This window comes from Apodemus sylvaticus, chromosome 10 (genome assembly GCF_947179515.1).
Source record: "Apodemus sylvaticus chromosome 10, mApoSyl1.1, whole genome shotgun sequence".
NCBI lineage: Eukaryota > Metazoa > Chordata > Mammalia > Rodentia > Muridae > Apodemus > Apodemus sylvaticus.
The window spans coordinates 25,266,664-25,279,561 of NC_067481.1; the positions used below are offsets into that span (position 1 = coordinate 25,266,664).

General features: G+C 48.9%; 1 protein-coding gene and 2 non-coding genes across 3 annotated transcripts in view; 1 reads left to right on the top strand and 2 right to left on the bottom strand.

Moving 5' to 3' along the window:
• The window catches only part of Lasp1 (LIM and SH3 protein 1), a 39,185-nt gene extending 32,738 nt beyond the window's left edge, over positions 1 to 6,447 (bottom strand). The window contains exon 1 of the mRNA XM_052194970.1: positions 6,223 to 6,447. Coding sequence (XP_052050930.1) covers positions 6,223 to 6,291 — 69 coding nt within the window. The 5' untranslated portion in view covers positions 6,292 to 6,447. The remainder of the gene's footprint in view (positions 1 to 6,222) is intronic.
• Positions 6,448 to 7,109: 662 nt separating this feature from the next.
• Trnac-gca (transfer RNA cysteine (anticodon GCA)) lies at positions 7,110 to 7,181 on the top strand. Its single transcript has one exon. It is a non-coding gene; the product is annotated as a tRNA-Cys (tRNA).
• Positions 7,182 to 8,936: 1,755 nt separating this feature from the next.
• Positions 8,937 to 9,008, bottom strand: Trnac-gca (transfer RNA cysteine (anticodon GCA)). The gene has a single exon. It is a non-coding gene; the product is annotated as a tRNA-Cys (tRNA).
• Between the last annotated feature and the right edge of the window lie 3,890 nt (positions 9,009 to 12,898).

Consider the following 12,898-nt stretch of genomic DNA (forward strand, 5'->3'; position numbering starts at 1 on the left):
AGTGAAGGCACAGGAGAGATTCAAAGCCCAGCAGCTAGACTACAGGTGTGTCCCTATCACAACCCCACCCAGAGAGTTAGATGACCTTGGCTTCAGTCTGCCCGCTCCAAGCCCGGGAGTCTGATCCTACTTCCTGTCTCCAGACTACGAAGGATACGGTCTATCCTCCCGGACAGTTAAAGATTCATGAGAAATCCTCTGCCCCTGGCAAAGCACCTGGCACCTCCATGCAGGTGCTGGAGGCTGGAGGCAGTTACAGAGCCCAGCTTGAGTTCCAACGTGTCTCTAAATGGGACTGAAGGGTAACTCCAGTAAACCCAGGATTCTAAAACCCAGCCATCGAGATTAATCCAGGGGGTTAATGAAGAGATGGAGAAACTATGTGAGTTTATTTCATTCCAAAAATCCGGGCTGACTGCTGTCTCTGACTGCTTGTACCTGCCTGCTTTTCAGCAGTCAATGGAGACACTCCTGACCCCCAAAGGAGGTAGCCAGAGGCCAGAGAGGGGCCAGGGGAGACCTCAGAAAGTGCTTGAGCAAGCAGTAGGATTGATTCTCGGCCATCTGTCAAGGAACTCCCCCAAAGTGGTGATTTTTAAAACATGTTTCCCAAACTAAGAGAGCTTCAGACACACTTGGAGAAGGGGTCAGAAAAAAGGAAGTTCAGATACTGGAACCCCAAACCAGACACACCAGGGCTATTTCTGGGGCAATTGCCCTTTAATGGGACATTTTTCCTATCAAGGAGACCCAAAAGAAAAAAAAATTCAACAGGGAATGTTAACAAGACGACGGAGGAAACCACTCTTTGGGAAGAAAGCCAGCTAGCTGTAAGTCTGGAAGGGTTGGCTGGTCTGAGCTTGACCCCACCCCAACCTGGACCCATCCTAGAGCTGTTGCCACCACCCCCCCCCCAGTAACTTCTGGAATCCTTACTGTTTGAGGATGGCACGTAACCCCAACATATACACCCCCAGAAGAAAACAGGGTGGTCCTTTCCCCGTAGATTCCCCTGACTGGGAGGCATTGGCAAATTGCCCTAACTCTGTCACCAGCCAGTCTGCTGCCTCTGCCTGCATGCCCCTGCCTGGGCCCCTGCCTCCCCCACCCCCCGCAGGGGCCTGCCAGGAAAAAACATTCTGCAGAATCCAGACCATGACCCACTTTCATGCACACATTCGCAGGAATACACTGTCCTAGGGCTAGGGACCTCCAAGGCCGCCTCCTGATTGACTCTGGATCAGGAAAGAGATCTCGGGCAGAGGCCAGGCCCTCGCCCTCCAGCCAGGCCACGTGGAGAAAGAAGGTAGCACTGTATACAAACCAGCATTTCAACACACCACACTTGAGGCTGACCCCAAGGGTTTGCTCCTGTTAGCAGTTTACTCCCAGGGACCTTTAGGGATCCAGCGTTCTCAATGTGTTACATCACATTGGGACAGGGGAGGATGTCCGTCCATCAAGGACAGGATAATAGAAACCAGAACTGGTTGAGGGCCTGCTGGGTACTGAGCAAGGGCAGTCTCTATATCTGTACAGAGGGGCCACAACTATTATCTCCCCTGGGGGAACCATAAGAGAACCAGAAAGCCCCTCCTTCAGGGGACAGGAAATGGTCATTCATTCTGAGAAACTTCATCCTGTCTCTGTCAGGTATCAGGGGAGGATGCTGCTAAGGGAAGAAAATAGGATTATCCCCAGAGGGTCTGTCTGCCTTCGTCCCCTGGCCCTAGATGCCTCGATTCACATCAAGAGAGGACCTGCTTACTACAAGATCCAGGGCAGGAGCGCACGCCTAGGGCTTGTGACAGAGGAAGTGAACCACACCTGGAGACATGCAGCTCAAATTCCCTGGTCACAGGTCAGACCCCGGGGGACCAGAGGACAACCACCTCCCTGAAATGCATCTTGGTAAACAGATATCGCAGAAAGACAAACAAGTCAGTGGGGACAGGAGCCCCTCAAGGACCCAGACTCACTTGGGCCAGACCCTGTGACTCCATGACTCTAGGGAGAGGAACTTCATTCAGGTCTCTGTACCTACAGCCTGTCATCTGCTCCCTAGGGTGGCAGTGACTCAGGGCTGGAGAACGGGACACCTCCCTTCCTGTAGCCTAGAGTCAGGGTTTGTCCCTTCTTTAAGGTCACCCTCAGCACCACCCAGGTTATCAACGGAACTCAGGTCCTCCAGCTCGGAAACGCCAAGCAGCGCACACACTTCCACAACTCCTTTCTGGTAACCTGAAGCTCCCAGAGCTCTAGGCCTCAGGCCCAACTCATTCCTCCAGACAGGATGAGGAAGGGTGGGACACAGTTCCCTACCACCAGCACCACACACACAACCAGTTTCATTACGTAGCTCTGGCTGGCCTAGAAATACACTATATATGTAGCCCAGGCTCCTGGCCTCAAACCCAGAGATCCTCCTGCCTCTGCCTCCCAAATGCTGGGATTAAAGATATATACTTTTGGAAAAGACTATAAATTTAAAAAATAATAATTTTTTTTCAAATATTTCAGCAGAAGACCTAAACAGCCAGAATTTTGGAAGCTGGAACAGTAGCTTAGTTGGTAAAGGGCTTTGGACAAAACCCTGGGTTTAGTTCTCAGCAAGGCAAAACCGAATGTGGTGGAAGACCTCCTCTGTCATCCTAGCACTTGGGAAATGGAAGAGAGGATCTGGAATTCAAAAATAACCTGGGCTATACAAGATACTGTTTCAAAAAATTAAAAAAAAAAAAAAACCACTGTAAGTCATAGTGACATATGACAATAATTCCAGCACTTAGGAAGCTGGGGTAGGAGGAGGATTTTAAAAAAAGAAAGATAAAACTTGGCTAAAAGGACGGGAAAACATCCCGTCCATCAGCCTCCTGTTCTAAGCAGGCAGGCATATTAAGCAGGCAGGCATATTCCAAACCAAAGTCAGAGATTAGATAAGGACAGAATGTAGCCCAGTATTACAAAATTGTTAAATATTTTCAGAAACTTTTATTTATTTTTTTTTTTGCAATTTGAGCAATGTGATTGTATATTTCACTATAGAGAACCCTGTAGATGACAATGTCACGTGCCAATGTCAAAAGGCTGGGCACACTGGCTTATAGGGCTGGTAGATTACTGGAGCTGTCCCTTCTGGACTGTGAGGCTGGCCAGCTCAGTACACTAAAGTAAGTGTACTTACTTCATATTACCTTAATATGAATGGTCGGTCTTGGAGTGATTGGCTGTGGGGTATTCTAAACTTGGGTTAAAAACAAAACCCAAGGGTGGGAGCTGGGTGGGGGAATTGGAACAACAGCTCAGAGGTTAAGAGAAAAAGCTTCTCTTTCAAAGGATCCTGGTTCCATTCCCAGCAGCCACATGGTGGCTCTCAGTATTTTTTGTAACTCCAGTCCCAGGCAACGCTTCTTCTGGCCTCCTCAGACACCAGGCACACACATGGTGCACAGACATACATAAAGGCAAATGTTCATACACATAAAATAAAACAAACTACATCAGTAACAAAAATGTTATTCACAGCTACACAGACTTTCTTCCCTTGAGGGGACAGAGTACATTCGCGGAGTCATCCACGGGGCAGAAGGCCCTCTGTATCTGAACATCCAAAGCAACTGTCAGTGAGCCAAGCCTCTAGCCTTCCTAACCTGACCATCTCCACCGGACCTTTTTTTTTTTTTTTTTTTTTTAGAAGCTGAGGAAGAAAGAGAAAGATGTAGCAAGATTCTCAACAGTAATAGGTCACTGGATACAAAGTAAGTGTTCAATAAATATTTGTTAAACGAATGAGGTCACCCTGTTTCTCTTTCCTGCTCTAATCCCAGAAACCCTCTAGGGAAACAAACCTCAACCTCCCTCCTCAAACACGACCATCAGCACTGCATATTTACCCTGCAGGCAGAGCACACTGGTACTACAGGTTGGGGACAGAGTGGCCTTCATTGGTGACAAGGTTTACCCACTTATGCCTTTGAGAGATAAGGCTCAGGCAGGAGAAAGGACTGAACATCTAGAACAGCTTCTGCTCCAACCACCCTGCAGGCTGCATGCCATAGGAGACTGCGGTAGATCAGGACAGTCTAAGTTGATTCTCCCTTACTGCAAAGAAGCCTTGCAAAGTTGGGTTGCAACCCTGCCTAAGGAATTGAACTTTGCCCACACCCAGGTCTCTGCCCAGCATTCCCCAGGCCAGGGTTTCAGTTCTAGCTTCCTATTGTCTGCAGGGCATGGAAGAAAGAGACAGAATACCTGGATTTTCCAGTCTGGGTGGGGGAGGGGTGTGGAAGGCAGAAGTCTCTCCAGAGCTACTTCCGCTAGGGGGAGTTCTAAAACCAGGAAGAAATCACCCACTCCCACTTCCCAGGGCAACCCCGACTGAATATCTCTTCTAGGGAGGACAAGTTATCACATAAAATCCCCACCCCCTTCCCTGTGATACCCAGCACTGAAGGTCTTTACAAGGGGAGTGGTTGAAATGCTGTGTAGAAGAGAGGAATGGCCAGCCTTGATCACACTCCCTGCACTGTCACCTCTAAGGCAGTGACATCATCCATGCCCATCTGGTGACAGACAGGGGATACTGAGGCCCAGAACCATTCATAAAGTTGATAAGCACAGATCTGCGACCAGGACCAAGCCTCCCACCCTCAAAGCTAGCAAAGTCCCATCATTCATTGCCCTTCCCCATTGATTACTGGGGACCATAAGGGGAGACCACTTGCTGGCCCAAGGTGGCTACACATGTCCACAGGCGGGTACAGTGATCGGGCAGGCCATCACCTTCCCTTAAATTCCTTCCATCCTGGTACCTAGCCAAGCTCGGTGTCTCTTTCCTCAGGAAAAAGTTCAAATGTTTCAAAATCACAAGTCCCCACCTCCTGACCTGGACTGGGGAAGGGGGGTAGAGCAGGGGTGTCCAAAGGTTCCTAAGAAGGAACTAGCCCTAGCCGGGAAAGGAGAGACAAAGTATCCAAACAAAGTATCCATTTCCAACAAAAGTAGATCCGCTCTTTCAGGCGCGAGCCTCCGGCCAGTTCACCCATAAAGATGGGAGTAGGTAAACTCAGATCCATCTTGGAGAGCTAGGTACAATGTATCTATGAGGACCCAAAAGGCTTCCCTGCAGAGGGGGGACACAGAGAAGAGACGGGATGCCTTGGACTTTAGGGGGTTCAGAGTAAGGCAAAAGGGTCCCACCTCAAACTGTACCGGAAACACCCAAATCTACTCTTCGGTCCCCCTTGCAAAAGTGTAATGGCAAACAGATGATCGGGTCCAGCCTGGGCCGGGGGATGCGTAAGAGTCCCTAGGGGCCAGCTCATTTCCACAAGGCTACCCTCTCTCCCTCCTCTTAAAAAACTCCTTTTCCTCTGCTTCCCCAGAACTCGACCAATCCCAACCTCCATCGCAGAAAACAGCTCTGAAAAGTTAGCTCTTTGTTCTCTAAGCCGGTCTCCGGGCTGAGCACAATTTCAGATCTCCAAGAAGCGTCCTCCCCACTCCCCACCCCGCCCAGCTCCGACTGGGCAGCCGAGCACCCGGAATGGCTTGCAATTTGAATTGGGGGTTGGGAAAGCTATGAAGGAGGTCTGCGGGTTCCCCAAGCACAAAACCAACAAGGAGGGGACCAGCAGGTCGTTCGAAAGAGGGGGTCTCGCAATGAGATCCCTGTGCTGCCCCTAAATCCCTTTCACCACAATTGACACTCGCTGAACGAAGGACCCGACGCAGCTTCCGAGCCAGGAAGCCAGACTACTAGCAGCCCGAGCCGGGCGGGTAGCGCTGGCCCCAGCCTCCGCCCCGCCCCCGCCGCCCCCTCCCCCAGCGCCCCGCGCTTCCGCCTACTTGGCGCTGGCCGCCGCGGGGAAAGGGAGCGGCCGTCTCCTCTCTCACTCCCGGCCCGGGGGGCGGGACTGCACCTCTAACCTTCTGCACACACCCGGGGGAACCTGGTTCCCTGGTGCTCTCCCGCCCTTCCAGCCCTCCCAACCCCGAAGCACAGAGCCCACCCTTCTCCAGCGGTGGCTGCTCACCACCTCGCCCTGGACCTCCCGGGTTCCAGAGTGGGGTCCGTCCCCACACCCCAAGTCGCCTCCCGCCTTCCTTCCCTGCTCTGGGGATCCCAGGGAAGAGCCCGCAAAGACCCAGCCCCTCTTCCGTCCTCCGATTGAGAGCTGCACTAGCACTGGCTAGCTCGCGGCGCCCGGTACCGGAGCTCACCTTATCCAGACAGTTCACCTTCTCCGTGGGGTACACGATCTTGCCGCACCGGGCACAGTTAGGGTTCATGATTCCGGGGAAAGACTGGGGCGGGGACGCCCGTGCTTGCGCGCGTTCCCTCTTCCTCGGGCGAGCTGGTGGGAGGCGGCGGCGGCTGCAACTGTGCAGGCGACAGCGACTGGAACTGGGGAACTGGCCTCCGCCTCCGCCCTCCTTCCCCTAATAAACACAGTGGGGAGGAGGGGCTGCACTGGCTGGGGCGGGGACGCGCCTCGGGCGCGGAAAGAGGCGCGCGCGACCAGGCGCGTTCCCCGGGCGACGTGGGGCTGCGTGGGGGCGGGTTCCAGGGAGGGCTGCGGGACGGAGGTGCTGGAGCCCCTGAGCTCTCAGGGTGCACGTGCTCCTGGGCTCCCTGACCGAGGACGAGCCCGGGCCATGGCCCTTCCCGCGCTGGAGAAACAGACACGACCGTGGCAGAGCCCGATTTCCCACGAGAGGGTGAACCCCACGCACCCGCGAGGGTGGGGATAGTACAGATTCTCCAGACTCGGGGACTTTCCTTAAACCCGTGGGTCCCCCAGCATCAACCTGCGGGGAAACCACCCCTGCCCCGCCCCGTCCCCCAGCTAGTTCCCTTCCCGCCCACATCCTCTCCCACATTGGTACCTGTCCCTTTCTCTGTGGACTCAGCACCTCCGGACGTTCACCCTCCCCGCGCCTCCGCGCTGCTGCTTTCCCATGGGTTCTTCGGATCCAAGCATCATCTGCTTTCAGCTTGACCGCCTTTGCCCTTTCATTCTTTTTCTCTTGCCCTTATTCTACCTGTGCAGCAGCTGCAACAGCTTCTTAATACTGAAAGGTGATTGCTTCAAACAGCATGGCGGTGCGGGGGTATAGCTCAGTGGTAGAGCATTTGACTGCAGATCAAGAGGTCCCTGGTTCAAATCCGGGTGCCCCCTCGGAGTCTTTTCCTCGCTTCAATGACAATAAAAATCATTTCACAGCAAATGTTATCTTGATTCGACCCCGGGTCATTAAAACAGGTAAAAAGGCCACTCCTCATTTTACGATCTGAACAGAAAAGCCTTCGTTTTGCTTCGTACCAAGCAGAAGATGAGCAACGTCTTTTGACTGCCGCCAGAGTCCTAGAGATTTCTGCCCATGGTATGCTTGTGAATTTGAATTGGATGGTTCACACTTTGGGTTCGGAAGCCAAGGTCACTCCCCAGGTTGACCGTGTGTCCGGTGAGGGTAAGGGTGGGTCATAAAAGGGACACTCGCGGACATAGGCCTTCTTCAACCCAAGCTTGCTTTTTCCTTTTCGTTTCGTTCTGCGTTCTTTATTATTCTATATTCTTCTCATGCTTCCTTGTTACTTGGTGACGTGGACCGAATAAAAGCGCTTCGAGAACGTGAAACCTGCCGGTGAGCGCTCATCAGCTCCCTTCGGTGCAAAAGAACAAGACCCCAAAGCCAAGTAATATAAATCAATGCAGTGGTTTTCACACTTGTGCGTGCCCTAGAGTGACCTGGCCGGCTCATTAAAACACCCGCAGTTTCTGATTGTGTAGATCCCGAGGAAGGCCTTGGCAGTTAGCGCTTAGGCGGATTCTCAGGTAAATCATTCAGGGACCTAAGGACCGGCTCTCTGAGGATCACTGAAGTGTCGCCACAAGGCTCTCAAGTTTCAAATCCTCAACTGGGGACAGGTAACTAGTTGCTGAGTGTCTGGCTTTAGGGTATCTGGTCTGGAAGAAATCCCTGTGAACAGGGAAACAAGGGCGGCCCCCTCAGCTAGGTTTTGCCCAAAAAAAGGAAAAAGAAAAGAGACTGCGAGAGGCATGCTGCCTGTGTCAGGGTGTGGCTGTGATATTTTAAACACGGAATCCGGTTGTGTCATCCCAGGACCCCAGGGGAATATTCTCTTGCATTCCCTCCCAGTTCCCATTGCAGTTCTCTGCTGAGCGGAACAAGGGAGGGGACAGGCAGAACTTCGGGGCAGATCACAGAAAAGCCAGAGTAGCGAGGAGTCTCCAGACGCTGGGCCTTGAAATTGTACTTCCTCGGGCCTCAGCTTCTCAGAGAAGACACTTGGTTTTTTTTTATATTTGTAGACCCTGTCTTTTTCCTTTCTCTTCTTTCCTTTTCTTTCTTTCTTTCTTTCTTTCTTTCTTTCTTTCTTTCTTTCTTTCTTTCTTTCTTTCTTTCTTTCTTTCTTTCTTTTCTTTCTTTCTTTTCTTTCTTTCTTTCTTTCTTTCTTTCTTTCTTTCTTTCTTTCTTTCTTTCTTTCTTTCTTTTTCTTCCATACAAAGCATGGTATAGTCCAGGTTAGCCTCAATTCTGATATATAGGCCAAGGCTAATCTTAAACTCTCTTGGACTCTGATCCTCCTGCCTCCTCCTAAGTGCTGGGATTAACAGGCGTGTTCTACAACACCTGGCTGTAACAGATCTTAAAATAGGCAAGTATATAAACAATTGTTTCTGGATTTATCTTGAGCTTTTTGGGTCGGGATACAAACTAGGTTAAAAAGGTTCATAATTCCACACCTCAGCTGCCATTGTGTTATGAGAGAGTGCTCCTTACTCTATGCTGACTGTGGAGTACCAGGAATGTTTCAATGAGGAAACTTGGAAGGGTAAAGTTTGGATTTGGAAATAACTGAGTGGAGAAACATAAGTGTTCTCCATAGGAAAAACATGTATAAGCCACCAAGGGGGCACCCGGATTTGAACCGGGGACCTCTTGATCTGCAGTCAAATGCTCTACCACTGAGCTATACCCCCTCTGCTGGTAGAAGTGCACAAAATTCTTCTTAGAAAGTTTGTTTGCTTTTCACTGAAAATGGTTTATTTCTTTAAAGCTAATATCGTTTTGCTAAATTATATTAAATTTAGACAACAAAAATACATACATTTAAAACAAAAACAAAAAAATCACCAGTAATTGGAAACCGTGAATTTAAGTTACAAATTTGCAAAACTCTCCAGAATCAATCACCACCTCAATCAGAACATCCACTGAAAAGTATTCCTAGCTTACAGAACTGTACCAATTTTCCTCTTTAATTCATAGAGTACTATGTCACCCCATCAAGAGACAGCACAAAGTTTCAACAAAAACATAGATTCCGGCTTGCTATGAGTTTAGTGTCCTAAAGGCAGACTAGAGATAAAAGCACAAGTGAATTAACTGAATTAACAAGTAGTGAAAATGGGAAACTACACACACACAACAATTGAGGTGGTGCCTGGAGAGGAATACTTAGTACTTAGATGGCCTGAGGTAGAACGTTAAGAGTTCAAGCCTAGCCTTGGCTAGATAGCAAAGCCCTGCCAATATGTGAATATACTAAAAGCAAGAGTTTTAGGAAAATACCAGAGGAACATTTCAAGTTGGATAGACATGAAGGACAGGGATCTAGGCAGACCTCCAACTCAGAGACCCAGCACTCTCCCAAGTGCTGGAATTTAAGCGCACACAGCCATTGCTAAGCTACTATGCCCCTTCCTTCCTTCCTCCCTTCCTCCCTTCCTCCCTTCCCCTCCACTCCTCTTCCTTTAAATGTTTGGAAACAGTCCCACTAGCTAGCCACCAAGGCCTGGGGAAATCCACCATTCTCCAGAGGAGGACCCCACATGAGCACCAGCACCAACGTGAGCTGGACGGGGCGGGGGCGGGAAGCCAGGAGTTCAGCATGACTTTTCCACCACTGAGCGACACAGAGCAGAGACATCAGGCAGATAGTTGAGGCAGATGTTGAGAGTGCAGTTGGAGTTCATTTGGAAGGTCTGGCCCAAAAGTAGAATTCTGGTCATTTCCACTCTATAGATGCTACTCTGTAAGAAAGCTGTTATCTCAAAAGTGTGCTGAGTTTGGCTCAATCAGAAAATTGACTTCACCAGGCAGTGGTGGCACACACCTGTAATCCCAGCACTCTGGGAGGCAGAGGCAGTTGGATTTCTGAGTTTGAGGCCATCCTGGTCTACAGAGTGAGTTCCAGGACAGCCAGGGCTACACAGAGAAACTCTGTCTTGAAAAAACCAAATCCAAAAAGAAAATTGACTTCACTTCTGTAGGTAGCTTGAAACTGGCAAGCTGTTTCAATTTCTTTTTTTTTTTTAATTTTTTTCTTTTCTTTTCTTTATTTCTTTTTGGCTTTTTTTTTTCAAGGCAGTGTTTCTCTATTGTAGCCCTGACTGTACCAGAACTCTGTAGACCAGTTGGACCTCCAACTCACAGAGATTTACCTGCTTCAGCTTCCAGAGTACTGGGATTAAAGGCACATGCTACCATATCTGACTGCTGTGTTTATTTCTAACACACAGCATATGCTGGCAAACCTACCAACAGCTCTTTTATAGTTACTATTTACCAGCACAGCACAGCATCTGTTTTCTGAAGAGAGGAACTGGCAAGCGCTTCAGCTGAGAGAGGGGAGAGTGCAGTAGACACAAGACAGGAGAAACTGTGGGGCGATCATGTTGGAAAGGAAAAAAGTGAACATACTTGCGAAAAAGAGGTGTAGGGATGCTAAATAAAACATTGAGAGACAGGCAGAGTGACACAGGCAAGTGCTTTTCCCCAACAATCTCAACTGCTGGGCATGATTGTGGAATGATATAATTCAAGTTACTTGGCCTGTAGCTTGGCAAGGAAGTACAACCTAATGCTCAAGGTGAACCAGATAGTGTGCCAAACAAGGACTTTGGAGAACACAAAGAACAGTGTGATCCCTCTGCTCAAGAAATGCATACAGAGCCAGGCAGTGGTGGCACAAGCCTGTAATCCCAGCACTCTGGGAGGCTCAGATACATCTGCACTGTATCTGAAAACAGATACATTGTACTTACATATAACAAACAAAAATTTAAAAAAGGAAAGAAAGAAAGAAAGAAAGAAAGAAAGAAAGAAAGAAAGAAAGAAAGAAAGAAAGAAAGAAAAAAAAAAAAAAAAAAAAGAAAGACTCAGTCCACCTAGAGGTCAGGTGGATCAGACTGCTCAGGAGGTACTTCCCAAGAGACCTGAAGACTTGAGTTAAATCCCTGGGAGTTACATAGTGCAGCACACACACACACACACATACACACGTATTCTCTTTCAATGTACTTTAAAATAGTGACATAGCCGGGCAGTGGTGGTACACGCCTATAATCCCAGCACTCTGGGAGGCAGAGCCAGACAGTTTTCTGAGTCCGAGGCCAGCCTGGTCTACAGAGTAAGTTCCAGGACAGCCAGGGCTACACAGAGAAACCCTGTCTCAATAAACAAACAAACAAATAAATAAATAAATAAATAAAATAATTCAATTCCCACCAACCACATGGTAGCATGAAACCATCTATAATGGGATCTGACATTCTCTTCTGGTATGTCTGAAGACAGCTATAATGTACTCACATACAGAAAATAAATAATAAATCTTAAAGAAAAAAAAGATATTTGTTCCAAGTAAGAAGTACACTGAACCCAAGAACATCTAAGACAGGTCTTTGGTGATGAGAGCCAATGAGCCCAAGACTTTGCCCTGGGAGTTGAGCCTAGAGCTTTGGGACATGCTAGTACTCAGAAAAGTGTAGTCTTCACCCCTACACAAGGAAATGTCTCTTTGGAGCAGACACCATTACAGCCCAGTGTTGTACGTGTACAATGGACACGTGTACAAAACACTCTTGTGCCTAAGGCATGTAAGAGCCTGTCTAGAGCGGGGAGTTTGTGTGAGCTTGTGTCTCCTTGCATCATCAGAAGCTGCACCCATAAAGTCTCATCAGTGTGACCACGCAGATGTGAGCTGAGCAAGGACACAAAGACGCCACACTGAAGAGGGAAAACCACACAAGATCTCAGTCAGAGATGGACTGGACACAACAGGTTATATTTAGGAATCAAGATGTATATACAAATATACATAATAATAATGGGAAAAGAGGCAAAAGAGTTTGAAAGAGAGCAGGGAGGATGTATGACAGGGTTCTGAGGGAAGGGAAGGAAGGAGGAAAGGTTGTAACTAGGTTACAGAAGCAAAACTAAACAAACACATGGAACATTACTGAGAAGCTGAGCTTTGTGCTACACAGCAACAATCCCAGCCCTTTGAAGACAGAGGCAGGAGAATCAAGAGTTCAAGTTCAGAGAGTTTAATCCACCCTGGAATACACAGGACCCTGTCTAGAGGGGAGAAAGGCTCCATGCACCTTTCATTCTAGCAATTTCAGGAGGCAGAGGCTGGCAGATTTCTGTGGGGCCAGCCTGGGCTACATAGAGTGTCAGGCCAGCTAGGGATGCACAGTGAATCCTTGCCTCCCCTCAAAAAGTAAAATAATAAACTATTTGGCTGGACATTCACAGGAGGAGTACCCCAAATCAGCATCCAGTACCTCTAGGGTCTCCCAGTGTCGGGCAGCCTGGTACTGTCTTCGGGGTAAATGCTCTTTCCAGGGCATCAGCATCTGTGATTCGGCTGAGGGGACATCTTTTGGTTTTGAGATGGCAGTGTAGGACGGATGTGGTGTTGGATGCCTTTTCTTTTGCTTTCAGAGCTTTAGCTGAAGCTATCCTTTCTGTTTGAAAGCATTCTGGGTGTCTGATCTTTCTGTTCGTGCACAGACTTTCTCTCTTCCTGCTCCTTCATCGTCTGAATCAATAAAGGAGGAAATGTTTGGAGAAAAAGAGCTAT